A 27,842-nucleotide genomic window follows, 5' to 3' on the forward strand; every position below is an offset into this window, starting at 1 on the left:
GTTCTTCAGCCCAGAAAATAAAAATCTATCCAGAACCCCTCTCTGGAGGCCACATAGTGCCCTTGAATTGGAGGAGTTAGCATTTGAAACCATCCTGCAAAAGTGGCATAAGTGAACGAGAATCGTAACTACCAAAAAAAAAGTCCACTTCCCAATCAATGGGTGGAACTTTCCACTACTTTGAAACAGGCCAGGATGTTTGCATCTCGGTAACATCCTCTTGCCTCAGCAGATGGAAGCCAATCAGGTCTCGAAATCATTGTCTTAATCTCTGGTCGTTACAACGCCTGGCTGCCCGCTGTGTATCGGTGTCTTTTGCTGTTTATGTCGCTCATGTATTTTCTCTGACAGCAGCTCCCGCCCAGCGTCGTCTCTCAGCCAGACGGCATTGACTCTGGTCCAAGCACACTAGAAAGGCCAGGATCTGACATTGATCCCCAATACCAGTGACTGCAGCCGAAGTTCTTCCTGATCAGTTCTTGAGGCGGGGTGCATATCTGATAGAACAAGACTGTGTATGAGGGCTGATTTGCCTGCAGAAGGGGGATTGCTCCCCCTGCTCCCTCGAGTTCATTCATGATGGTAGTTTGGTTTGTTGAGAATGCCAGCTGGGGCTTCAGTCGTGATGACGCCATCAGACGTACTGGAAAAAGGAAGATGTGAGGAGGGAAGAAGCAGTGTGATAAATGATGTGTCATATGCATTCAGCACCTCACAGTTTACAAAATATCCAAACGCAACTGGAGCCTCACGATATTCTGTATTAAATACAGGGAGGGAATTAGTTTTGGTGCCTACTGTGGAGGTGAGGGCACCGACTTGAGGATGTACTCACTGGTGCTTGGAGAGTCTGTAGATGTGGGACCTGTTGCCAGGTCTTGAGTCTGGTGTGGGTCTCAGTCTCACCCCTTTGCTGACTCTCCCCGCTGTGCCTGCCCAGCATTGGGGTTGGGATGGGGTCCCTTTGGTCACTGCTGGCTTGGATGATTTTATTCAACAGGCTGCCTTCCAACTCCTGCATCTGTAGGCTGTGTCTGCACCCCAAGCCAAGGCTCTTCTGGAATGCTCTGGACACTTAAGGATGCTGACCAGGATGAGATCTAACCTGCCCTGGGTGGGAAGCAGGGTGGCACATTGGCAGTAATGATTTTATCTGACTCTTGGGCATGTTTGCATGACTTATGACCTGACAGTGAGGAAGTGGGACAAAGTATGATCATGTTTTGGTGGAGAGGGGACCAGAAGGATTTGGGGGGCTGTGTTTGGGCATTAAAATAGTATGGCCAATGGAGTATAGGACTGAGCTCACCATATGCCCAAATGAGACAGATGTGGGAGCCAGGAGAGATGGGGGGGGTGAGAAAGTATAACAATAGGAAGAGACCTCCCAAACCTGCCACCTTTCGCAAGGTGTCACCCAGCAGTTCTGAGAACAGGAAAGAGGGCTGATGTTTATTGAACATAAAACTTTGCTATGTTTTATGCAGTGTTTCAAGCATCTTCCACTCGTGAATCCTCAACTAGTCCCACAGCACAGCGATGCTGTCATCACTGTCACTTTGCAGATGAGGAAGCTGAGGTTCTGGTCGGTGGGTGACAGACTTGTGCAGGGTCATACTGGAAGTGGTGAGCTGGGTTTCAAGCCCTGTCTGTGTGAGTTGAAGACCCACGGCTGCCAGACCTGCTGTATACTGCCCTGCCACGAATTTTGAGCTGGGAGAATGTAAAGCTGAAATATTTATGCAGTGATGTTTTAAGTTCCAGGTGCTGCATTAGGCTTTTGGGATATTAGGCTGAGTACAAACCTACTCATAAGGAGCTCAGTATAGCAGGAAGTTGGAAACTAATTACAATCTGTTGAGATGTGTGCTTAACCGGTGACTTGTACAAATACATGGAAAAGAAAATGGCTAATTCTACCCCAGGGAGCCAGAGAGGTCATCACAGAAGAGATGATTGTGGAGTGGGTCTTGAAGGATAAATAGGAGTTTACTTTTCAGAGCAAGGAAGAGCATTCCGGGTGGAAGAATGATAGGTGCAAACGCTCAGAGGCATGAAAGGACGTGGCGTGTTTGGGAGCTGGTGAAGACTGTGGGAGTTACTGATGTGTGGGTGCAGAGTGTGGACAGTGGAAGGAGGGGAACCCTGGAAGGTGGGTTTGAGGAAAGAATGTGAGGGGCTTGACTGGCTCAGCCACACAGTTTGGACTTGGGGAAGCAGTGAGGCACTGAAGGCTCTTAAGCAAGAGAGGACTGGATCTGATTAAAGAGATTCTCCTTGGATGCTTTTTGGAATATGGATTGGAAAGGGGGCCAGATTGAAGAGAGGATACCAGTGTAAGACTCTGAGAACCCTTAGGAGGTGGTGATCAAGACTAAGTTGACAGGGGAATGGGGAGCAGGGGAAGATGCAAGAGATCGGCCCACTGTACTGATGAGAGACTTGGGGATCGGAGAAGGGGGGGCGCAGCAATAAGTTGCTGGTACACTTCAACTTCTTTGTGTGCGAAACCCAGAGGCCACTTGAGCAGTTTCCAAGTCCAGTTTCTGTATTTCTGCTATCACATGGGGTAGTGGGCTGAGAACGATCTATGAGCTTCATTTCCATTTAAATTTAAATGAGACATGTCAGAGGTGGCTTGATAATTACCGCCTGGAACAATGGTCCTCTGATGCGGGAAGTGTAGTCTCGTGTATGTAGTACAGATCATTTTTGCATTCGAGACTTAATTACGTTGATATAATTATTCATCTGTCAGGAAAATCGGGTGGCACAGATATGTCCTACTTGCGTTTGAGCAGAAAAAATGAAATGCCCTTTTTTCCTTTTTCTGGGAAGCAGTTAGGTGGATGACTCAGGGAAGTTGGGAGCAGGGTGTTGGAGCTCACCCCAGGTCAGGGTGTCCGGCTGCAGCTGGAGGCTCTGTGAGGGCCTGCATGTGTAAACCTGAAGAGGGTTGGACTCCAGTGACAGCTCTTTTTTGTCCCTTTCTGAAGATGCTGCAGCAGAAGTCACAGGCTGGGGGTGGTTTTAGGGCTGGGAAAGCTATGAGCTCTGAGTCGTTAGAGAGGCTTTTTAAAATTTTTGTTTGCAAGCCTTGTGACTCAGACTCACAATGCAGTCTCATACTGGTGCCTCGATGCCTGATCACCCTCCCATCCCCGTCCATGGGCCCCAGAGACCTTCAGCCACATTCCCCTTCCGTGTGTGAGGGTCTCCTGCCCTCCCAAGGAGGCTGTGCCTTCTGCCACTCCCCACCCATCAGGGGAAACGTGGGACCCTGAGAATCAAATACAGAGTCGCAGTCCACGGCACTGGGATTGCTGAAGTAGCTGGAGCCCGTGTTTTTCAGAAACGGCTCATCCAAAGTGTGTGAGATGGAGAGCAGGGAGAAGCAGGCCCTTGCTGACAGATGATCTGGGTAGGAGAAGCTCCCGTTCTGGTTCTGCGTCTGTCACCCAGTGGTCCAGCAACCTTGTGCAGGTGCCCTCCTGACCTGAGCATCACTTTGGGCCCCTGGTGTATGGTGTGTTTGTGTCCACAGACGTTTGTGGGATGAGTGGACGTGCATAGCAAACATGCACATCTGAGACTTTCTGCAGGCCAGAGCTTTATCATCTGGATTTTGAACAGCCCAAGTTACCTAAAATATTAACTTCCTAGAAAGCTGTAAAGGCCCTCAGGCAATAGCTGGGGGCATTTTAAAACAATCCGCTTGAAAAATGTGAAGGAAAGGAAAGCCTGCAGGCAGGTGCCGGGAGCCCCAGGTTCTCTTCGCCTTGTGACAGCAGAGGACCCCGGCAGGGCACGTCGGAGGGTCCCCTGCTTGTCTGCGTGGCTAACTCCCTTCTGCCTTGACTCTAAAACCCTTTTACCTGAGTGTATGTCACATAGATGTATTTATACATAAGTGCAAGAGTAAACACAGAATGGAAATACACCAACATAGTCATTAAGAGGGGTTGTCCCCAAGTAACAGACTTAAGGGCGATTTGTAAAAGTTTTGTTGTTGTTTTGGTTTTTTTGCAGCTTGCTTTATTTTCTAAATTCTGTATAATGACCCTATTAGAACCAGGAAAGAAAGGTAATGGGGTAGAAAAGGAAAATAACAGATCACACAGTATTACGTCAGTTTGCTAGGGCTGCCGCAGCAAAGTACCACAAGCTGGGCAGCCTGGTGAAGCAGCAGTTTATTGTCTCACATTCTGGAGACTAGAAGCCTGAGATCAAGACATCAGCAGGGCCTCCTTGCTTCTCTGAAAGCGCTAGGGAAGAAACCGTCTCATGCTGCTCTCCCGTCGGTGTGCTGGCAGTCTTGACGCTCCTTAGGTTGCACCTGCACCCCTTCAGCATTCTGCCTCCCCGTGGCCCTCTCCCTCTGTGTCTTCACCTTCTCCCCCCTCTGTGTGTGTCTTTGTTTCCAAATTTCCCGCTTCCTTTAAGAACCCCAGTCTTGTTGGATGAGGGCCCACGCTAATGCCCTCATTCTACCTTGATTGCCTCTCCAGATACAGTTTCATTCCGGGGCATCAGGCGTTGGGCACTGGGGAGTAGGCTTTCAGTGTGTCTTCTGCAGGGAGCACACCATACAGCCTGTAAACAGGTGTGTTCCTAGAAACGCAAAGATGTTCAGGGTCCTGCAGGGTTTTCCTCTGTGGGAGGGGAGTCAGTGGAAATGAGGCCTGTATGCGAAGAAATTTCAGTGTTACTCTGGTAGCCAGCTTCCAAGAGGGTCCTCAGTGGTCCCCACCTCTGCGTTCGCACCCCTGTGTGTAGCCTCCTCCACGTTGTATTGGAGTTGGTCTGTGTGACCAATGGACTGCTGGCAGTAATGATAGGTCACTTGGAGGCTGGGCTATAAAAAGCCTTTAGCATTTGGCGTGCTCTCCCTGGGACCCCTTGCTCTGGGAAAGCCAGCCACCAAGTCAGGAGGACACTCAACAGCGCAGTCAGGGCCCTCTTGGCAGAGAATGGAGGCCTCCAGCCAGTAGCCATGGCAGTGAGCTTCCTTGGGAGGGACTCTCCAGCTTCAGGGCGGCCTTCAGACAGCACAGCCCTGGTGGGCACCTTCACTGTGACACCATGACAGATCTTATGTTAGTTTCCCAGGGCTGATGCAACAAATGACCACAAACATAGTAGCTTTAAAACAACACAAGGTACTCTCTGATAGTTGTGAAGGTCAGAAGTCCACAGTGAGTCTTAGGGGTTAAAATCAAGGTGACAGTGAGGCTGGTCCCTCCTGGGGGTCTCGGGGGACAATTCATTTCTCATATCTTCCAGCTTCTAGAGACTGCCAGCATTTCTTGGCTGCATCACTCTGACCCACGATTCCATCACCACATTCCTGCTTTCTTCCCTGCTGACCTGCTCCCCTCCCCACCGCCCTTTTATAGGGACCCTTATGATCATATTTAGGGGCCACCCAGATAGTCCAGAATAACCTCTCACCTCAAGAGTGTTTATTTAGTCACATCTGCAAAATGCCTCTTGCCATTTAAATTAACATCTTCACCTGTTTTGGGGATGAGGACGTGGACATCTTTGGGGACTGTTACTCATTCTACCGTAGACCTTGAGCCAGAACCACCCAGAGAAGCCACTTCTGAGTTCCTGGACCCACAGGAAACCATGAAAGATAATGAATAATATTTGATATTTCAAAATGACTAGGTGTTGAGGCAATTTGTTATGTAGCAATAAATAACTCATACAGACTAGGGGGATGTAATCCAGCATCTGGTTCTGTAGCACTTGACAGTCATAATTCTGGATTTCTTATAATGTTTTCCTTGATACATACAAGAAGAAAAGCATGCAAATCTTAAGAGTGTACAGTTGGATGAATTTTTACAAGCTGAAAACACCCTTGTCTGTCTTTAATAATGAAACCTAAATACAGCCCAGATGCTTTCGTGCTCTGTACAGGTAGTTCTCCTGTTTGCTCTCAGATTCATTCCTGCCCCTTCTCTTCTCTGCTCTAGATTGCAGGAAACTGTTTCCCTAACTTGCCTTCTGGTAGGTTCAGCCGGTGAAAGGCAGTGATGGACAATTGAAAGACAAGAGGAGGGGAGGAACCAGAGCATTTCTACCTCTGTCACACTGCCTCGGGGTAGAATAGGGGACGTCCCTGGCCACAGCTCAGCCTCTGTAATTCCAGATCCCTGGGACCCTCCTCCCTGAGGCCACCTCCTATTGGGCAGCCGTGCTGTTGCCCACTGGGTGGCCCAGCTTCTGAGCTTTTCCTTCCAGCGCTGGGTTGGCAGTGCCTTTCTGCTGTTGCTAATCTCTCCTGGCTTCTCATCTTTTCCCTCACCTGGAAAACCAATTCCCTGTATTAAATTCCTTTGGTTGAATGATCGAGAGTGATTTCTATTTTCCTGACTGATACAGGCTCCTTGGAGGCATTACATTAAATCCTTCCAGCTTCAACAAAAAAGCATCAGGTTCATAGAATTCATTTTCTGAAAAATGAGGCTATCCTCACTGTAAAAATCCCTGCAGGCTTCACATTTTCAGAGTCTTTACTTAGATAGAAGGAAATGGGAACATTTGTTACATATCAAGTGTGTGCCTCCCTGTTAGGTATACCAGATGTATGCAGTTTTACATTGTTTCATTTATTCCTTGCAACACCTTTCATCCTGGAATAATACTGTGATGGTAACAGATGAGGAACTGGAAATTGGAAAGGATTAGTAACTCTTCAAAATCCAGTGTTCAGGGTTCATCTTGTTCTAACCAGGGCTTCTCCTGCTGCCCCCCCCCCCATGTTGTTGGAAGTTTGCATATACCCCTTCCCACCCGCCAGGGTCTCTTCCTGAGTGTAGTGGGCTTCACCTTCCCTTGGTTGCATAGAACACATGTCAGTTTTCAAGGAGAAATACCGGCCCCCAATCAACCAACTATAATATAAGTGTCTTCTTTGAGGATTCAGGAGTATTGCCATCATTGGACGTGGGGCAGAGTTGGGAGTTCCTGTTGATACTGGTAGATGGGGCACCGGACAGCACTGGGAGCACTTAGCTTAGTGGTTCAGAGTGGGCTTTGGCCCCACATTGCCTGGGTCTGTGCAGTGATCGATTAGACATGCCTGCTATGGGTGAAGGAATGGGTGGGAGGAGTTGTCGGGTATGTGCTGACCCTCTGGAAACAGGCAGGCCTGAGCTGGAATCTGTGTGTCACTTTGTCGCTGCATGCCTTTGGGATCTTTGATGAGTCTCTCTGTGTCTATCGCCACATTATAAGAATAAAATAAGACGATTTGCAGGATGACTGTGAAGGAAGGGCATTGCCTAATAATGACCACCTTCTCCCCTGTCCCTTTTCCAGTTGGAGGTTGGACTCTTCCAGCCTGAAGTAAGAGAATCTGATGCATAATTTGGGGTTTTCTAATGGACAACCCAACTCCTTCCTTTCCCAAAATGAGACTGAATATTCCCTGCTAATGCTTACTCCATGGTCAGTGCGGCCTGGGAGCTCTTTCCAGGACACAATTCACGGGGCATTTATTTTCTCCCGTAGCCTCATTTCTTCCAGACAAGTGACCCTTGGACATCTTGAGACAGTGACAGTTCCTCATAATCTGGCTTTCTGGGATGATTCCCTGCACCTCCAGAGACACAGGCACCTTTGAATGAACCAGGAGCAAATAGAGGCAAAGGGGAAAATAGCCGTGGGCTGGGGTCATGAGACCAGGGTCCACTCTAAATTGTCATGTCCTGGTTGCACGTCCCTGGGCACGTTACTTAACCTTCCTGAGGCTCAGCCCATTCGTCTGTAAAATGGGGATAACGAGGCTGCCATGAGAGGTGTTGAGCAGGTAGACCTGGGGGCTGTTCATGGCTGTGCAGAGGGAGATAGTCCTGTATTTTTTAACTTTCTGAGAATAAAAGTAATTCATATTCTTTGCAGCATATCTGAAGAAGTTTAAAAAGGAAGCTAAATATTACCTGCTATCTCATCCCGCAGAGATAATAACTCTTCTGCTCCTTTGTTGTAATATTCTCACGTTTCCTTTTATGCGTTTATGTCGTACGTGACTCTAAGAGTTCTTATAAAGACCACATGAAGTAAGGAATTTCAGACATTTAGTGGAGTGCCTGCCCATGTGAGAAATAAAAATAAGTATATTCATTTATTAATTTTTTCCCAAATATTAAGTATGTGCTGTGTGTCAGACTGGGAACATTTGTGTATCTCTGCATACAAATGTGCACACAGTCACACCTATGCATATTTATATATATTTATGTTTATACATTTACATTGATCTATATGACATGTATACATTATATAAATATACATTTGTATATATTTACACAGCATGTGTATGGTGTATTTTTTGGCCTTTTTGTAACAAGAATTTTCTATTTGTCTTTAGCGCCATCAGGAAAAAATAACAAGGTGATGTTTCATCTTGTTGCAGGAGTGTTTTGAGGCAGTCTGCCCTGTAATAAAAGAGGTGAAATTAACTTTAGGAGGCCCTGCGGGACACCTCCAGAGGTTAGAGACGCAGAAAGCAGCACTAGAGTCCTGTGTGTTTGCGGACAGCAGAGAGTCCCCTGATGAGCGGGATGCCTTGGGCAGAGAAATCAGGCAGTGGTTTTAAATATTAGCCTCTAATTGAACATCACAAGAGGAGATGATTTTAATTGCCACCACTAATTATCGTATGAACTGCTACCCACATGGGCGACTCTGCACAGCCTGGGAGTCTCACAGGGGTTAATGACTCTCTTACACAATGCAGGGGAGGCCAGCGTGTACAACATACCGCAGTCTTGCATTGATGTCTGTATGCATGGTGTGTACCATGTATGCCCTAGTGAGTGTGGTACCCTGGCCCCTCCTTTGTTCAGCTCTCGTCGTTGCAGTAACACCCCTCCTCAGTCCCAAGGCATAGTGAGTGCCTGTGTTGTAGGCACCAGCAGTACGGGTAGATGAGGACCCTGCAAGAATGATGCTCCCAGAAGTTAGGGTTTTATCTGTCTATGTCACCAGGCCTAGATCAATGCTGGCACATAGTAGGTACTCAGTGAATGCTCAGTGAGTGAGTGAATGAATGGTATAGGAACAAATAATATAATGAATATATAATCTGTATTAGTATGCTGTGTGTCTGTTACAATGTGTATGTCACTATGTTGTAGAAGTAGATTAATATGAGCATGTGCTTTATTTATCAGTGGATTTCCATTGTGTACATTTCACTATCTAGATGGTTTCGTATCCTATTTTCTGTGCCCCCTAACTTCTTCCTCTCTAGGTCCCCAAAGAGAGATAAAAATAGAGGAGACCAAGCTCACTGTTGGCCTCAAAACAACCCCATTTGCGTAGTGGTGCTGACCGGGTCCTCAGCATGGCTGGTTGTGGAGGGGAAAGAAGGCCTGAGGGGGGCTTCCCTTGTGCATCACGCCTCCATGTCTCTCCAGCCATCTCCGGCTGGGGCCTTGTTTTGTCTGCCCCATGGAGACTGTTGGGGACACCACATCCATTTTGCCTAATGGCTTGGTCTCTGCAATCAGCATACTGTTTGGTTTTTGAGTTGAAGCAGGAAAGGTTTGCTGATTGCTGATTACACAGACTCTAAATTTCCCAAATCCATCTTCTTGGGAGGTTCCCACTGAGCCTTTTGTGATCCCCAGGCAGATGGAGGATGGGGCACAGAGGACAAGGGGCACGTGGAGGGTGGGAGGTAGCGGCAGGCCCCAGAACCCCATCTGTCATCTGTCGATGGTTTTCTTGCTCTCAGTTCCCCTCATTCTGTCTCGTTAACTCATCCCCTCAGCTGCCTGGGCTTTCTGTCCAGGTCTTTCCCCTGCAGATGGTGAAAAAGCTTTCATCCAAAGTCCTGCATACCAACCTCCTTCTTCTCTGCATGACCTTGGCAGACCTCCTCGGTGATGTGGGGACACCCACCCAATTGCTCTTCATTGTCCTCTGAGAATCGAATGATAGTGATGTCACCATTGGCCACACCTTTTCTCTCTGCCAGGCTCATTTGGCCCTCCCGACAGCCCTGTGAAGGGGGCTACCACTGTCCCCATTTTACCCATGGGGGTCCGAGAGGTTGAGTAACTCACTGTAGGTCATACAGCCAGTGAGTGGTAGAGCTGGGATTCAAACCCAAGCATCTGGCTGCAGAGCCTACTTTCACTTTCATGGTACTACGGACCTGACCCATCTCGGGTCCCCATCTCCTCTGCTCATCTGCTTAGTCCCACCCACCTCTGAGACACATCACCTGCCCTGTCCCTGCCCTCTGCCCACCAGAAGGCTCCACGCGGGTTGAGGCTTTAAGACCTGTTGCTCCCTCTGTTCTATTCTGCTTGCTTAGCATTATTTCACAGAAGCATTCCATGCTGCCACCATCCTTACTTCTCATGTCGATGCCTGCCTTAATAGCATTAAAGTGACCCACCGTGGTTTCCCTAACCATCCCCAGTTGTTGGGTGGTGAGGTGGCTTTCAGCCTCTCTGTGTCGTCAGTGGCACTGCTCCAGGCATCCTCAGATACAGGGCCTTGCTCTGCCGTTTTGATTTATACCCCGTAGGATTAATTCCCAGAAGGTGGGTTTCTCGGTTTAACCCAGGGTTTCTCAGACCAGACACTGTTGATACGTGGGAAGTAATCCTTGTGATGGGGGCCGTCCTGTGCAATGTAGAAGGTTGGGGAGCACCCTTGACCTCTACTCCACCAGTTGCCATAAGACTCCCAAGTGTGAGAACCAAACACGTCTCTAGACTTTGCCGGGTGTCCTCTGGGGGCAGAGGCACCCTCGGTTGGCAGTCGTCATGTTAAAGGGAAGGAGTGTGGGAAATATGTTACAAACGGACGTCAGAGATTTCCCAGAGGGTCTGGACAAAATCTGATGAGGGCAGAAAGTAATGGGACGAGCACCGGGAGGAGAGGCAGATGCACCAAGCTCCAGCCCCAGCTTGGCCAGTCAGCGCTTGGTCCTCATCTGGAAAATGGGGACAGTGATAGGACCCCCACCAGCCAGGCTTATGAGGAGTGAGTGTGGTCAGGAGCCTGAAACGCTGGACACAGTGCTGGGCATGGTAGGATCTCAGTGACGCCGTGGTGCCAGCCTGCTCCCAAGGGAGCCCACTGGGGTTTCCATCCTTGCCTTTACTGCCTTTGAGGATGGAAAGTAGGGGGAGTCTAGGTGGCTGAGCTGAAAGGGATCCATTGTCATTGTGTCTTCCCCCAACCTCCCACTCCACATTGTCTCCAGCGGGACTCAGCCTCCAGAGCCTTTCAGCAACTCTTCATACATTGTAATTGATTTGTCCATGTTCCCATCCATCCAAGTGCCTGCTTGGGGTCAGACAGACTAGGTTCGACACCCTTGGTGTGGGGTGTGGGTGAGTGAGTTCTGTCTGGGGACCATGCCCTGGAGCCCCCAAGCATCCATTTCTTCCTCTAAAATATTTGGAGCATCTATCTGAGGGTCTGTAGGCCTGTCTGTACAGAGAGTCCCTCATGGGTACCCTCCACATACAGGGTCTTGGTGAACACTGGGCTCCTCCCCAGGGCTCATTAAGGTGGGTGGGGGTCTTGTTCAAGGCCAATGTGTACTGTGGTCTCTGTCTCCAGGAGAAGTACGTGGAGGAGCTTGCTGCTGTCAGACAGACCCTCCAGACAGACCTTGAGACATCCATCCGGCGGATCGCTGATCTGCAGGCAGCCTTGGAAGAGGTGGCGTCCAGTGACAGCGACACGGAGAGGTAGCTCATGGGGCAGGTGGGCCGGGCACAGCAGGTGGGCTGCACCCTGGGGGGCCTTGCTGTCTTTAGTGGATAGTGCTTCCACTCTCCAGCCTGTGGTTCAGGGCCGCATCGTCTGGGAGGCCCAGCTGCGTTCAGGTGCGGGAGGGGTAACTGGCTGACTCAGGTGAGGAAAGGCAGGCTGCTTCCCCGCTGGTGGTAGTGTCCCCGCCTTACCGTCGAAACCACACAGCCCAGCTCGCCAGCCTTTGGGGAGACAACCTGGAGGAGTGGCTGCAAAGTGGACTCCAGGGTATGATCTTGGGCAGGTCCCACGTTCAGTCTGAGCCTAATTCCCTCATTTGTATAGTAGACGTAACATTATTGGGCAAACCACATGAAATTGCCAAGATTTGACCACTTTTGACCTACCGACTGGACATTGCATGTATTCAACTCACAGTGTACCTCAGGGTTGTGAGTGAGAGTTACGTGAGTTAACAGGTGAGTCGTGCCCGGCAGGTAAGTGCTGTTGAGGGTGCCGGTTATACTTACAGAGAGTAATGAGCACTATTTTACAAAGGCAATCCCTGATTCGCGGATGCAAGATTAGATGGCTGATGAGGGCAGGACCCCTCAAATTCAATGTCAGGGCTTCTTCCCTTCCTCTGAAGGCATACAGGCTGCCTCCTACCATCTTCTGTCAAGTCTCAAGACAGTCCCATGGGTGGGCTGCTCAGCTGGGAGGAGGTTGAGGTGTCCTGGCTGGGCCCACAGGCCCTGGCTGTCCAGCCCCTGCAGGTGGCCCATAGCGTCCTGTTCCCCACAGCTACTTGGTGTGTGATTTCTCTGGAAACCACAGCTTCCCATCTGGCTGTAGCATCTCTGTCTCCATTGAAGTCTCTGCAGCAAAGCCTAGGCCACAGGGAGAGGCATCTCCTCTGCATAAATAATGTGAAGGTGCGAGATGGGGCACCTTAACTGAACCACAGATGTGGTTTCTCCCAGCTCCCACCAGCCACCCCTGCGCACACCTGTTCCAGCTGCATCAGCAGCTGCTCCCTCCTGGTCTTTGTCTCTGTGGGGGATGGTTTGTGCTGCAGCCAAAACGTTCAGATACCAGCCCATGGAGTGCAACCCTCTCCTTTTCTGCATGACGACCCTGATTCAGAGAAGTTCAAGGTCACACAGCAGATTAGCTCCCTGCACTGATTTAGAACCCAGGGCTCCTTAGTCCCCAAGCCAGACCTTTGCCTGTGGCAGGAGGTGTGTGGATGAATCGGGCAGCAAGGGAAGAAGAGAGAGTTGCCTGCGGGCCATGGTTTAGCCAGTGGGAAGACCCAGGCGTCTGAACTAGAGCTGACCACACCCAGTCCAGAAAAAAGACTGGAAGGAAGCACACCAACATTCTAATACTGAGGGAAGGCACTGCTGGACCTAAATTTTTATTTTTTTCAAGTTTATTTATTTTTTCTCAGATTTATGCAGTGAACATGCACACACATCCCTGGCCATTCTAGTGTCCTGTTTAGGAGGGTTTGCTCATACAAGTCATGTACTTTATACTCCTGATCTTAGACCAGGAACACATTGTTCCCCTTCATGCAGTCCTGGGAAGGTCATAAGCTGCTTAGAGGCATGTAACCTCCAACTTCCCCATGAAGACAGTCACGCTCAGCATCAGTGAAGACAGAGACCCGGTGCACTTGCCATGTTCTTGCCTCTAAATAAAGGGCTTGATCTAAAAAACTCCTCAGTTTGTGCAAAGATGGCTTTGTGCACGTTCTAAGGATTTCTGCCTTGCCCTGCTAATTTGCACAGCTGTCAGATTGCTGGCAAAACAGCAGATACGGATGGTACAGCTGCTTCCCAGCTCCTGCGTACACATAGAAACCCCCGTCCGCCACCCCCCCCTCCAGTTTTATTAGTGTCATGACAGGACTAACGTCTGTAATTACAAATCCCTAGTGTCGATATCACCCGCTCGATGCTGGGCTGGCTTCTCCGTTAATAGAAATGCTAGAGCTTTTGCATTAATTATAATGGGAATTAATGGCCGTATAGACTAGTATTTGGGGTTTTTTGCCAATGAGCAAAACTTCTGAACCATTTTTACTTGCATAGCAAGAGATTGCTTTTCTAATAAACAATTAAAGTTCTAAAAATAACAAGATTGGAAAGAGGCAGAGAGTCCGTGCCTGGAGGTGCAGGGAGAAGCTGGGCAGCACGTGTGACAAGAGCAGACTCTTGCCTGCGGAGCGAGGTCCTGCTGGTGAGGTCACGGACTGTGACAAACGTCACTCCGGTCACTGCTTACAGCGGGTCCCCTGGGGCCATAAAGGGACCCTGCCCTCACGGTCATCCTAGTAAGAGGCACCTTTGTTTTTTCTCCAGATAACAAGCCTCATGCGAACTCCCTTGTTCCCTCAGGTTTTCTGAGCTCCAGGTCCTGGGCCCCCGGGAATCCAATCTGAACCTTTGCTTTCTGTCTGCATTTTCACCATTTTTTTGTCTCTGGGGCTTTAAATCTTCCTCTTGACTGAATGTCTGATGACTTTTCCTGGGTCTGGATCACGAGTGTCCACACAGCACCTGACACACGCGTCCTCAAGTTGGAAGGGACCTCACCTGCGTTTCAGGGTTGTGTAAGGTGGGGGATGATCATAGAACACCAGGTGTGAAGAGATGGCCTCTTGTACCTGGAAGAGCCCAGGCAGCTGGAAGGATTATTGCAGCTGGAAGTAGGGGCTGCTCGGGGGGTGGGGGGGCAGGGGAGCCGCGTTTCATTTTACCAAGCCTGATTTCCAGGCAGGGATCCAGCAGTGCATTTCTGCGTGACTTTCGGCAAGTTATTCATCCTTGCTGAGCTTCAGTCTCTTCATCTGTAAGGTGGGTTGATAAGTAGGTGGAAAAAAATGATCCCCTGGCATAGTACCTTGTGCCCTGTAGGGGCTCACCAGCCCTCAGTTTCATTCCTTCATGTGGTGGATTCTCACCGGTTCCGCACCAGGCAGTGTTCTGGGTGCTTGTCTTATTCCACTTGCTTCTTGTTATCCTTTTCCTCTATTTTACAGATAAAGGGAGATTGGATAACTTACCCGAGATCAGGAAGAAGTTAAATTCCTGAGGAACAGGGAGGGAGAAGAGTATAGGGTGGTCTCTGGCTTCATGGAACCTGCATCCTGATGGGGGTGTGTGTGTGTGTGTGTGTGTGTGTGTGTGTGTGTGTGTGTGTGTGTGTGTGTCCATCCGTCTGTCCCCATCCTTGAGTACAGGGAGCAGGCTGAGGACTAAACACTAGAATACAGTAGGAGTCGAGGAGGCAGAGAACACAGTGCTGTGATGAGTAGCAGGGCAGGAAGACATGGCCCCCTTGAGAGGAAGAATTGATTTAAAACCTGGGTGAGAAGAAGGGGCCAGACTTGGGCACTCTGGAGGGAAGGGAGGAATGCTCTAGGAAGTGAAAGTTGACCAGGGTGCCAGAGTGAGATAAATGGGAGAGAGGGAATTCCTCTTCTCTCCTCCCCCTCCCCTCTTTTCTTACCTTTCTTCCCCTTTTGAAATGGCCATGGAAGCCCACTGTGTCCCCCAGTTCCTTGAAGGGCCCAAGAAGCCCAGGCAAGATTGACTACATAATCTGTGGGTCCACTGTGAAACGAGAACATGGGGCTTCTTGTTCAAAATAGATTTAGAATTTCAGGATGATCACAGCAGAGCATCATACTGAGCACAGGCCCTTCTGGGCTCAGGCTGTGAGCCTGCGAAGCCAGCCCCGACCCTGGGGTGGTTCTTGGGAAGTGTTTCTCAGATGTCAGCAGGCTTTGGTCCTTACTCGCTGTCTTGTAACTTAGATTTGAAACTTACACGGAGTGTCGGTTTCAATAACAGCGTAGGAGCCGAGGAAGACTGGAGAAAAATCACCCACAAAGAAGTCTCAACACATTTCAGAGAGTTAATATCATGCAAACCATGTTGTCTGGTCACAGTGTAATTAAACTGGTTATCAGCAATAAAAAGAAACGTGCGTGGCTGGGTTGTAGAGCCGCCGCCGGGAGCAGAGTCCCAGCACCTGCCCCAGTGCCGGCCTGTGCTCTGCCCCGCCTGCCAGCTCCACACCGTGCTCCTCCCTTAATCGTCTCGCCACCTCGGGTAAGAGGCTTGGATTGGAGCCTGAAGGACTGGTCTGAGGTACTTCTCCAAACAGCCCACAATTAGGATTCAGACCCACCCCAGGAGAGAGAGGAAGAGCAGTGCTTCAGTGGAGGTGAAGTTCTTTGAGAGACTTGTTCACATTATGAAAAGGCACATTTCCCCATGTTGGGAATTAGGTCCGAGCGTAACAGGCCTTCCAGGCTAGAAACGTGGCTACGTGCTCAGAAAGCCAGGTTGCCTGTGCAGCAGCGTTTAAATGCGTGCTCTCCTGCGCCAGGGCCCCCGCGTTGTAACTTAGACTGTGGCGTCAGCCTTCTTAGATTAATGGAGAAATGCTTTAAGCTGTCCCCCCAGGCCTGGAGTGGGCTCATTTGTCATGGAGAGAGGGGTGTCAGCTGACAGCCTCATCTATTCCTGGCCTGGGGTCTGCGGCTGCTCTGTCATCGCCTCGGCTGGGAGTTTGGGGTAGGGTAGGGGGTGGAAAAGTCAATAGATGATCTCTAACTCGTGGGTCAGCTGAGAGTGTGTCCATGCCAGCTGGCCCCACCTCAGATGAATGCTCTGAAAAGGAGTCCTTTATTGCTATGTTGAGTGTAAGCTGCACATTTTCCAAGGTCCATCCTTTTAACTTAGCGAAAATGAGGCTGCGGTAGGACAAGGAGAAAGATTGCAGCTGCCACCGAGGGCATAATTCTGAGTTGACTTATTCATTAGTGGGCTGGGCTCTGGCCAGACTGCAAGGTTCCTGCTACAGAGCAGGGCAGGCTCTGGACCTGCTCATGTCGCTTTTCCCACAACTCTCTCACCCTCTAATTTTGCTTGGAAGGGATAGCTCACAGCTTTTCCCCGTTATTCTCAGACATTCCAAATTAAATCACGGAGCCCTAGGGCAGGATAGCATGTGTTTAATGATGCCACAGATGACACCTGTCTTTCTAAGCATCTTTCTAGCTTGGAAGGCCCGGATACCCAGCTAGTGGGATTCTTGGGGACAGGGCTCCAAGCTGCTTTATCCACTCTGGCATCCCAGGAAATACTGATCATTGTGGTCATAGGTCCTCTTTCCCGAGGACTGGCTTTGTGCCACGCTACACAACCTATGTGTTTTACATGCATTGCTCTTACAACAACTCCTAAGGTTGATATCGTTATCACCCCCAGTTTACAGATGAAGAAACTGGAGCTCAGGGAAGTCAAGAAACTGGTTCCAGCTCACACAGTAGGTGAGGGGACATGATTTGATTTCCAGGCCGACCCCATCATCCACACTTCCAATGACCAAGCTCTCCTGTCATGTCAAACATGCCATCTTCCTCTTTTCTCTTATCAAGGTCTGTCTCTGCCAAGTAACTGGCTTATCATTCTGGTGAACTTTTGTCTGTCACTGTGGTGTGGGGCCAATGCATTTGCGTGTTACTTACCAGGCAGTGTTTGCGTTCAGACTGGAGTTGCTTGGCAAAGACTTACCCACAAGGAATATACCAAAAAAACATTAAGTTGTTCATCAGCCATCCCCTTGTTCATGAATGCCTGGCCCAGGTTCTTCTTGAAAAGCCACATGCACCAAGGCCAGATAAGGAACCACTGGCCACGTGTCAGGACATGAGGGGAGAACCAAGGACCACATGTCAGGCTGCACTGCCAGGGAGATCAGGACCATGGACAGGTCAGCTGCCCTTCCTGAAGGTTAAACTCACCATCACCACCGTCATCAGTGCCTACCTTCCATGTTAGGGCAGGAGACGGTAGGGAACAGGCAAACATGAGTCAGCCTCGTGGAGCTTGAGGTCCAGAGACTTTCTTCGTGTGGTGGAAGGGTCCGTGGGTTTTAAATGCCTCCTTTAAAAAGACCCCCCTCTTTCACACCAAAGCAAACTCCTGTAGGAAATTCTAGTGTAGGATGGAGTGCAGCTGGAGTGAGAGAAGAAGGTTCCCTGTGCATGGACTCAATGTTTAAATGTGCCCTCTGCTGAAGGGTATCTTACCCCCCAGACTGGAGACTCACTCACTTTGAGATGTCCAGTTATGCCAGAAGAATTAGCCCTAGCCTGTGCCTTGATTAGCTGCATTGTGCTCTAAAGATGTTCCTGTGCTGGGTTCAACTTAAGATTGTTGTTCAGTCCCATGAAGTAGGTGAGGAAGTATGCCTGGCTGCACAGACCTTGTCTCCTGCAGAGTTCAAGGCCACTTACCTTAGGATTATGGAGACATTAGGTTTCCCAGGCACCCACCAGGGTCTCTGGGCACAGCCTTTTTAAATCGAGAGTCATGGAGTCCTGGGGTGGGAAATGGGCCCAAAGCCCCTCCTTCTCTTTCATCCTGCCTCACATCTGGCCCCTACTGCAGCCAGTGTACGCCCATCCTCCCTGCTTGTGGGCACGAGAAACCTTGTCCTGTGTACGACTCACCTCTCTTTTTAAGGGGAATGCGACACCTTCTTGAACTCTGTGGCTTGGCCCACAAGACTCTTAGCTCTTTTCTTCTTTCTATGAGTATTTCCGAGGATGTAGCCCTATTCACTCAAACCCCTCTGCTCCCCTGGCCCTCGCTTACCACCTTCAGTCACCTGGAACCAGTGTCTTTAGTGGGGGTCTTTGAACTATAGGTTGAGGGAGGGAGTGTCCATGCATGAGTTCTAGAGATTATACGGTGAACCTTCTGATATTGCATTAAAATTGGAGTCCGTGTTTGTGCATTTGGGGAAATGGAAGTTTTACAGTCTTCATAAGAGTCTCGTAAAAGGGCCAGGACTCTGGCTCTAGGGCCCAAGTGCACCCTCTCCATTGCATGTAATTTTCAAGCACCCAAGCTAGACAAGTCCTCAGTGTGCAAACACCTCATTTCACAGATGGGGACACTTGACGCCCCAGAGAGGTCAGAGAATAGGCCGAGGCCACACCCTGAGGGCACTAGGATTCAGTCACCTCTCCTCCCGGTCTGGTGTTCCTCCTGCAGCCCCAGCACACAGAGCCTTAGGGAGGACTCAGGTCACAGTGGGACTAGAGCTGGTTCTGCTCGCATTGACCGCTTCTGTGACAATTTTTGTTTTTAAGTGTTTTTGAATAGTTTGTTAAGGAGCTGTAATCAAACAATTTTATATAGATTCTCAAGAAGATTTAGAGTCACTCACAAAAGGTACTTTTATTCTATTGCTGCCATAGCAAATTATCACAAATTTAGTGGCTGCCATAGTAATTTAGCTCAGATATCGTGGCTTAATTATCTTACTGTTCTGTTAATTAGAAGTCCAACATGGATATCCCTGGGCTAAAATCACTGTCAGCAGAGCTGTGTTCCTTCTGGAAACTCTAGAGGAGAATCCATTTCCTTGCCTTTGGCAGCTTCCAGAGGACACCCACATTCCTTGGCTTGTGGCCACTTCCATCCTCAAAGCCAGAAATGTTGCATCTCTGACTGTTCTTGCATAGCCACACCTCCCCCTGACCAGATCTGGGGAAAGTTCTCTGCTTTTGAGGATTGGAGTCATTAGGCAAGGCCCACCCAGATAATCCAAGATCCCCTCCCTCTCTCAAGACCCGTGTCACACCTGCAAAGTCTCTTAACATGTCAGGAAACATAGTCAGAGGTTTTGGGGATTAGAGGTGAATGATTAGGATGTTGACATCTTTGGGGTCATTATTCTGCCCCTTGAAGGATCATTCACAAAAGGTGCTTTTTGTTATACTGGAGAGATCAGCTAATTTTTCTTTAAAAGACCAGACAGATAGTAAATATTTTAGGCTTTTCAGGCTGTGTGATCTCTGTTGCAACTACTGTACTCTGCCATTGTGGAGCAGAAGCAGTCATGGACAAAAATGCAAATGAGTGAGGATGGCCATGTTCCAATGAAACTTAACTTATAAAAAACAGATTTGTAGGATAGATTTGGTCCATGCTGTTGTTTACAGACCCCTCTTCTGTTGGGTTCACAAGGCATTGTCTGAGAGAACGTCTAATCTTGCCTGAGCCCTGGGGCTAAAGGGATGAACAAGATTCGATGTTCTTGTCCTTTGAGGGGCTCTTGCAGTCTGATGGGGACAGATAGATGTTAGTAGAAGCCCCAAGAGTGACTGGCCCTTGAGGGTAGGGGCCAGCTAGCCACAGGTGCATCTGTTAGGGAAAGTGATCAGGTTTTCTGGGAAAGAATTGCCCAGATTGCAGTGAAGAATAAAGCTGGGAGGTCTTGGCTGAGGAACCAGGATTAAAATGATGGCTTAGGTGTCTGAGGTTTGGGGTTTGGTTGTCCGCACCCATTCCTTGGGCAGTCGCACTCTGGTTAAGATTATGAGCTTAGTGTCTCTCACAGACCTGGGAGTCAAAGCTGTGTGACCTTAGACAAGGGAGTCAGCTTCCTCAGCTCTAAGATAGAGCCGGGCAAGGTGGTTAGATGAGATTGCATGTGAAGCATATTTGTTGAATCAAGGGGTGCTCCCCGCAGAATAGCTACTGTTGTCATTAGTTCCAGAGTTTCCCAGAATGCACTGGGAAAGCCGAGCACTACAGCCCCGTGTCTGGTTTGCAAGTGCTCATAAAGAATATAAAGAAAATGCCTTGCTCTCTGACACTTGTGATGCTGTTAATAGCAGTACTAGTTGTACTAAAACAAGAGTAGTGATAATGGTGGCTGCCCTTTCATTAACACTGTTGATTTGCCAAGAACCATGCTGAAATGTTTATAAGGGTTATCTCACTTAGCTCCACAGCTTTGGGGGCGGTGGCCCGTTGTTAGCTACATTTTATGAAGGAGCTCAGGAGACTTGGGGAGAGTGACTTGCCTGAGATCACACACAGTGGCAACGGTTGAAAGTGGGTCCCAAGCCCGAGTTTATTTAACATCAGAGACTGTTCTTCCACAGCCCCTGGCAGCCCAAGGGTAACAGACTCTTTCCTGTGCCTCCTTCTAGTGTCCAGACAGCGGTGGATCGTGGCAGCGGCGGCACAAAAGAGATGTAAGTTAACCCTGAGTAGAACTGAAGCCAGAGACAAGCCCTTAACTCTCTGTGTCCAGTTTGCAGAGGGGACATCCATGCCTATTTGGAGAGCTGTCCACAGTGCCCATGAGAGCTCTGACCCCCTGGTCAGAACATACGGCCCCAGGGACACGTTACTGAACTGTCCCACTTCTTGTAGATGACAGCCCATGATTTACACCAGTGTCCTCAAACACCTTCAGTGGCCCCCCATCACCTCAGAGTAGACTTTTCAGACTGACATTTGAGCCCTGCACCGTCTGACCCTTCCCTCCTCGTCTGCCTGGACTCTGGCCTTGCACGCCGTCCGTGCCCTCCGTACCTAGGTGTGCTGCTCCTCCCACCTAGACTTCCCGTCTCCAGGCCTGTGTGGCCAAGCCCTCACCTCCAGACAAGGTGTAGCTCAGCGGCCCCTACCTGATTCCTTCCCTTGTGCCTCCCTCCTTGTCCTCCTTAGAGCCTAGCCTGTCCCTATCTAAGCATCAGTAATTTTCTTTTTTATTTAAGGTTTTATTTATGTATATAGATGTCTGCTCTGCTAGAATGGGGTCTTGAGGGCAGGCTCAGTGTTAGGCTCATGTTTATAGCTCCTTCCCATGTGCCTGGCATGGTGTGCTCTAGAAACAAATAAATATGGGTGTGTGTATATACATATGAAAGTTTATATGTACTAATAATAAACACTGGTAGATATTAATATATAATGTATGTTATATATGTATTTGAGTGAGTATATCAACCATAAAATAAAACAGTCATTGAGCACCCATCTTAGTGGGAGGCCGTCACAGGCCCTTCCCGGTGCTGCTCTCAGGCATGGGGGGCATACAAGTAAAGTGTCTGTCCACAGAGACATTCCAGTTAAGTAAGGCAGATGAGGGGTTAAGACCTTCACACTTGACAGATTCCACGAACGCATCATTTGGTGTGAAATTCAGAGCCAAATTTTACTCCAGAATTGGAGCTACCTCAGCATCCGCCTTAGAGTGTTTGTCTTTCCAAGGAAGAGCAGTGGTTATTAGCATGGGTGTTAGAATCAGAGGGGCCAAGGTTTGCACCCCAACTTCATCACTGACTGACTAGGGGACCGTGGCCAAGACACAGATCCCCGGATCCTGTTACTCTCGTCTGTGTACTAGGGACAGCGCTGGCTGCCACCTCTCAGGGGTGGTGCTGTGAGCACTGATTATGAAGTTACACATGTCCGGCTCTTAGCACAATGCTTGGCTCATGCCAGGGGATGAATATCTAGGCATTGCTGTGACTGTGGTGGTCATTGTGTTGACAGCATCTTGCATTCTGGTTCTAGAGATAACGTCTCCATCCTCAGCTCCCGGCCAGAGGGCAGTCTGCAGTCCTGGTTGAGTTGTACTCTGTCCCTGGCCACGGACACCGTGAGAACCCCCTCAAGACAGTCAGCCGTCAGCAGCCGTATCCTCAGCCCCAGGTAAGAGTAGCTCCCTGCTGCCTCAGGATGACCAGTAGTTCAGACAATCTCAGACTTTGAAGATTGTTGTTCACATCTTCCATCTCCTCCATCCTAGGCAAGGACAAGCATGGTCTGGTTTGAGGTATGACCCCGCCCTTTCCTTGCTGTGTGACTTTAGGCTGATCAGTTACCCTCTCTGAGCCTTCCCTTCCTCATCTGTAAAACAGGAAATATAATTGTATTTACTGCCCTAAACAGTTGAAGTAGTGAGGATCTACTACAGCCTTCCTGAAGCGTGGTTTTTCAGATGGTTTTGAGCATGAGGTGAACATTAAAAACCCAGCTGTGGATATATTATAGTTGTCTTCTACCTAAGGCAAGTCCTGCTAGTTTTCCATTTATAGATAGTTTTGGATTTAAATTTTTCTTTATGAACATATTTACCTACTACGTTTTCTGGTTTTTTGTTGTTTCTTTTAATGGAGAGTCTGTATAAAGACCGTTAGGCTGGATGATTTGTTCCTCGGAAACATCAGCTTTGTTTGAATGTTAGAATTTTGTATTTTTTTTCCTACGATGGAAGGAGACATTCTGTCATGGCCTGAGATGGGGCCCTCACAAGTCTGGGATTGCCAACAGTAGGTTGTTCTGATAGATGGGCCCCCGGACGCAGCCCTAGTTGCAGGACTTATATCCATCTTCCTCTTGCTTTTCATCTCCGTTCCTCAGCTCATCTGGTTTTCCTTTTCAAGGGTGGCTCTCTTGTAATTAGGAGCTAATGGCCATGAATCAGAAATTATGGATTAAGCAGATGTGTAATTAAGATGAAATGCGCACCACTCGTGTGATAACAGAAGAACCAATGTGATAAGATAGAAAGAAGTATCACAGACTGATGGGGCCAGCCCAGACAGCCCCTTCCCGACATGAAACGTGCTTGCTCTGAAGAAGGGGGTTGTCTCTCCAAAAAGAAAGGGGTGGAAGTTCACGCCAACCTTTCAGGCATGTTTGGCAAGTGGCAAATGTCTGGCGCGTGTCTGCAGATAATCTTGGGCTGAAAGATTTGATGTTGAAAATATCAAAGGGAGGCTTGGAGAACGGGGTGCGTCAGGGGAGTTAATTAAAGCAAGATTATCTGATTATTGCTCTTAATTAAAAACAAAGACCTGTACAGAGAGAGAGCCATGTCCTCTGTGAACTTCAAATGATGAGGACTTTTTCTCTCCTGATAACTAAATGCCTCTGTGTTTCCCTGTCAGCCAGCAGATAAGGCGGCCAGAGCTGATTGTGAAAGCTCATTAACATAATATCCAAGTGTCATAACTATCCTTATGTTAGGGTGCAGGATAAGGATCTTAGCCCCTGGGTTACACCCTGAGTTGTTTGACACCATTTGAGCAGGAGGTGGGAGGCTGCCAGGTTTCAGTACTTGGACTGAAGTCAGAGCATCAGATTCCAATCCTGTATTTGCTTGTCTGCAGCTGTGAGATTTGGAGCAAGTTGCTTAACTTCTCTGATCAAGATTTCTAGTTGAGTAATTTGTAGTCGGGGTTAATGAGAGGGTGCTCTCCGAGTGCGGCACCTAGGAAGAACTCAAGAAAATTAGCTGCTTTGTTAGTATTGGTGTCTGTTTGATGCCTGGAGTAATCCCAGGAGACTGATGTCATTTCCCCACCATGTTACAGACGAAGAATCTGAGGCCCAGAGAGCAGGCAACAACTGATTCAGGCAAAGGTGGCCACATCCCCGCTTATGTAGCTATGGCTTGGTCAGGGCAGTCTTCAGTATCCCCAGGCAGCCCTCTCTAGAGCCTCATGCCCCTGCCCCTGCCTCCTCCCCCTGCCCCTGCCTCCTCCCCCTCCAAGTCTTCAGGGTTGTCCAGCTGCTGTTCAGAGCAGAGGTGCCTGCACCAAGGGAAGCGATGGGGCAGGAGGCAAGAAAGGACTCACCTGCCCTCATTGTCAGTTTTCTTCCTGTTGGTGTCCCTAGGGCTGGCATACAGATGGTGCTCAGTAAGTATTTGTTGAATGAATAACTGACCGTAACAACAGTGTTTGAGCAGAAATATTAACTGTACTTGGTCACAGTTCAGCACTGACTGTGACTCAGAGAGGGTCAATAATTTGCTCAGGGTCATTCAGCAGGGAAGTGGAAGAGCTGGGATTTGAACCCAGGTTTGAATCCCTCCAAACCCTGTATTTGTATTTGCTGCACTGCTATGGCTCTCTGACATTTACACAGGAGGCAGGTCACTTACCTGGCAAAGTTTCCTGGCAAAGAGTTGGCCTGTTATTGATATTAAAACTGCGTAAGGATCATTATTCAACATTTGACATCCATCTAAAAGATACTTATTAAGTGCCTGCTGAGTGCCACATTCCATGGCATTAAGCCCTGAAAATTTTGAGCCCTGTCCTTGGAGTATGTTTACAATATAAAGATTCTAGAACTTCTGAGTTGGAAGGGACCACTGGGATTATTTAGTCCAATCCCATTGTATAAATGGGAAAACCTGATGTCTGCACAGGGAAATAGCTTACCCAAGCTTACAGTAAGGACTGACCCAGAGTTCAGGAGCTTTGGCCTCCAGCTCTATAATCTATAAATACTTCCCCTTTCAAGAACTTAAGCTATAACTGAGAAAGCTGCAATCCTCTTGGCCACCACCCTAACCTCAGTTCCCTTCCCTAAGGTACCTGCCATCTTCAGTCTGGTGCGTATCCTTCCACATCTTTCTCTGTGCATTTCTAAACATGCAGGTACTGGTAGCAAACACATAGCATATTTGTGGGGTTTTAAAAAGCATAAACGATATGATGCTATATTATGTATATAATGTTACAATACATTCTTACAATGTGCTTATTGCCCCCAACAGTAGACCTTGGAGATCTCTCCTTATTGGCACACATAAGTCTGTCTCATTCCTTTAAGTTCCTGCAGAAGATCTTAAAATGATGCCATGGTTTCTCTAACTGCAGTCTTCTTTCACTTTTATTTGATTGCAGGATATTTGCTGTTAGCCTGTAAGCCTTAAAAAAACACACATTCTTATGCACATGGGCAAATGATTCTCTGGGTCAAAGGGAATTTGCATTTGAAACTTGGCTAGATGCCACCAACTCACCCCAGCGCTCTGCTAGGAGGCATGTAGTGGTGGAGTCCGAGGCTCCTGTCTGCCCTGCCCCACCCTGCGTTACCTGGCCCATCACAGGGCTCAATAAAAGAGTCTCCTGGACGTTTCCAATTTGACTGAGAAAGAAGGTCACTCTAAAAACAGAAGAGAGAGAAAGCAGCCTTCTGCCAAAAAAATAAAAGCGCTCCTTGTGTTATTTATAAGGGGATGTCAACTCAAGAGAAATACGCCTAAAGCTTTATGATTTACAGCCCAGGAATCATGCAGCTGCTGCTGATAAATGCAAGAGCTTCTGGAGACGGAGACACTAAATTACCTCCGTGGCCCCCGGGAGGGAGTTTATGGGCTTGGTGGTGGCAGCCACGCTCGCCTCTGGAGTCTCTCTTGATGTCTGGCAGCAGGTGGTGCCCAGGCCGCCCCGGGGCTGGCCTGCTCCCCTGGTCTTCTGTGTGCCCTCCAGGACCATGCCCTGCTGAGAGAGTGTTCCAGTAGAGGCTTCTGTCCTGTCCCTTTGGGTCCTCCAGTACCTCAGGCTTTCCAAGGAGAGTCCAGGCCCCATTTTAGTCTGGACCCCATCCCCACATCCTGCAGAGGCCCAGAGGTGGTTACTCACCCGGTTCTGCGGGGGCATTCACTGAACACCTGTGCAGATGCTCACGTCTTGTCACTGGGCCGTTGTTCCTTTCATTTCACTGTACAATTACTCCAAACCACCCTGCCTTCACTCCAGCCCCCTTCTGTCACTCTGCAGAGACACCCTCAACTCCTGGCTCATTCAAAGATAAGAAGACGATGGCCTCAACTTCTGTGGTGTCTATAAATCCATCTCTGTCTGCTACCATCTTCCCCTGGGGTCAGAAGACAAGACCCAGTCCCCTTGGAGTCTTAATTCCAATCCCGCCCCTCCTCACCCCTGCAGTGCACCCAGCATCCCCCTCATCCCTGGCCCCCGCGTCCCCTGCTTCCTCCTTTCAGGTTGTTCTTCCTCCGCTGGTTACGGGCCCCTTCAAAGTGTCCCCGTTCCAGCCATGTCCTTGCCCGTCGCCCTGCAGTCCTGCTGAGTGATCCCTTCTCCTCCCCTGAAGCCGGCTTCTCCAGAATGGGGCCGCACGCACCACCCTCACTTACTCACCTCACCTGGGGCCTGCCCCCACTGCTCCTCTGAAACGTTTCTCACCGTGTCAGCGCCTTCCAAAGGGACAAGCCAGGGCACACTCTCCAGTCGTGATCTTTTCCTGGACTTCCCTCCTGCTCGGGCACCTGTCAGGCACGTCTTGGACTCTGTCTGCCTGGCCTGGTGCATGCTTCTGCTCCTTGGCGCTCCCCAGACTTCTCTTTTCTGGTCTTTTCCTTCCTACCCTGGCTCTCCCGGTGCTGGTGTCACAGCACGCTGCTGTCACATGCTGTTCTTCCCTCCACCTGGTCACAGGCAGTCCTCTTGTGATTTTAATGCCCTCACTGTAAATGGATGAACCGCACATCTGGACCTCCAGCTCTCACGTCCCCCCACGTTTTGTACGCGTATATCGTAGCTAACTGCCTTTGCTGAGATGCTCGCTGACTGGATGTCTCCCTGGTGGCTTAACCCCGCCTATCTACAAGGAAACTCCTCCCCCAGCCAGTGTTCTCAGTATCACTTGCTGGGCCTGTCACTCATAAAGCCACCCAGGCTTGAATCATCTTGGGGTCTCATCCCTCTCTCTCACCCCCACAGTCAACTGATCCCTAAATCTTGTTGATTCTGCACACACACACCCCGGCCACCCCCAGCAAATACTCTTGACTCTCTTTACTTTGCTCCATCCTCACTGCCAACACCTTTGTCAGGCTCCCACCTTTTCTGTTCTAGACTCTGGCATAGACCTCCAGTGCCATCCTCCTTGGGTCCCTCCTTTGCCCTCTGCCCTTCAGCCACTGTGATCTCTCTCAGATGAAAATCTGGTTTCAGTGGCTTCCTGTCACCTACAGCAGGAGTCAGCAAACTGCTGCCCACATGCCACATCTTGTCCTTGACCTGCTGTGGTAAATAACATTTTATTGAATCACAGCCACACCCTTGGTTGTTTTTCAAATTTTACATATCGTTTATTACTGTCTTTGCACTGTGCTGGCAGAGTTGAGGAGTTGCAACAGAGATCGAATGGCCCCAAAGCCAAAAATATTTACTATCTGTCCTTTATAGAAAAACTTTTGTTCCCTCTGTCCTGCAGGACAGAGCAGGATGGAGCTCAAGCACCTTAGCAGGCTTGCACTGCCCTCCATGACCTGGCTCCTGGCTACTCTCTGGCTTCCTTTCCCCGCATCTCTTCTTCATACTTTGTGCCTGAAATGGTGTGTGGCCTCCCTCATACATGGTGCTGTTTCCCGCCCTCGGTCTTGTGGCCATGAACTTCCTCTGCCTGGACACCCTTCCCGTGTTTCTTCACCTGATGAACTCTTATTCA

General features: G+C 49.2%; 1 protein-coding gene across 6 annotated transcripts in view; it reads left to right on the plus strand.

The window, feature by feature from the left end:
- Positions 1-27,842, plus strand: part of MYO18B (myosin XVIIIB) — a 215,563-nt gene that overhangs the window by 172,907 nt on the left and 14,814 nt on the right. For 5 of the 6 annotated variants that reach the window (XM_074356762.1, XM_074356761.1, XM_045513911.2 and 2 more), the window contains 3 exons: positions 11,602-11,732; positions 20,768-20,812; positions 22,143-22,280. In XM_074356762.1, the coding sequence (XP_074212863.1) occupies positions 11,602-11,732; positions 20,768-20,812; positions 22,143-22,280 (314 nt within the window). Of the gene's footprint in view, positions 1-11,601; positions 11,733-17,024; positions 17,087-20,767; positions 20,813-22,142; positions 22,282-27,842 lie in introns of those variants that run through there. The other variant, XM_074356764.1, reaches the window with a different exon arrangement.

Source organism: Camelus bactrianus, chromosome 32, assembly GCF_048773025.1.
Source record: "Camelus bactrianus isolate YW-2024 breed Bactrian camel chromosome 32, ASM4877302v1, whole genome shotgun sequence".
NCBI classification, from domain to species: domain Eukaryota; kingdom Metazoa; phylum Chordata; class Mammalia; order Artiodactyla; family Camelidae; genus Camelus; species Camelus bactrianus.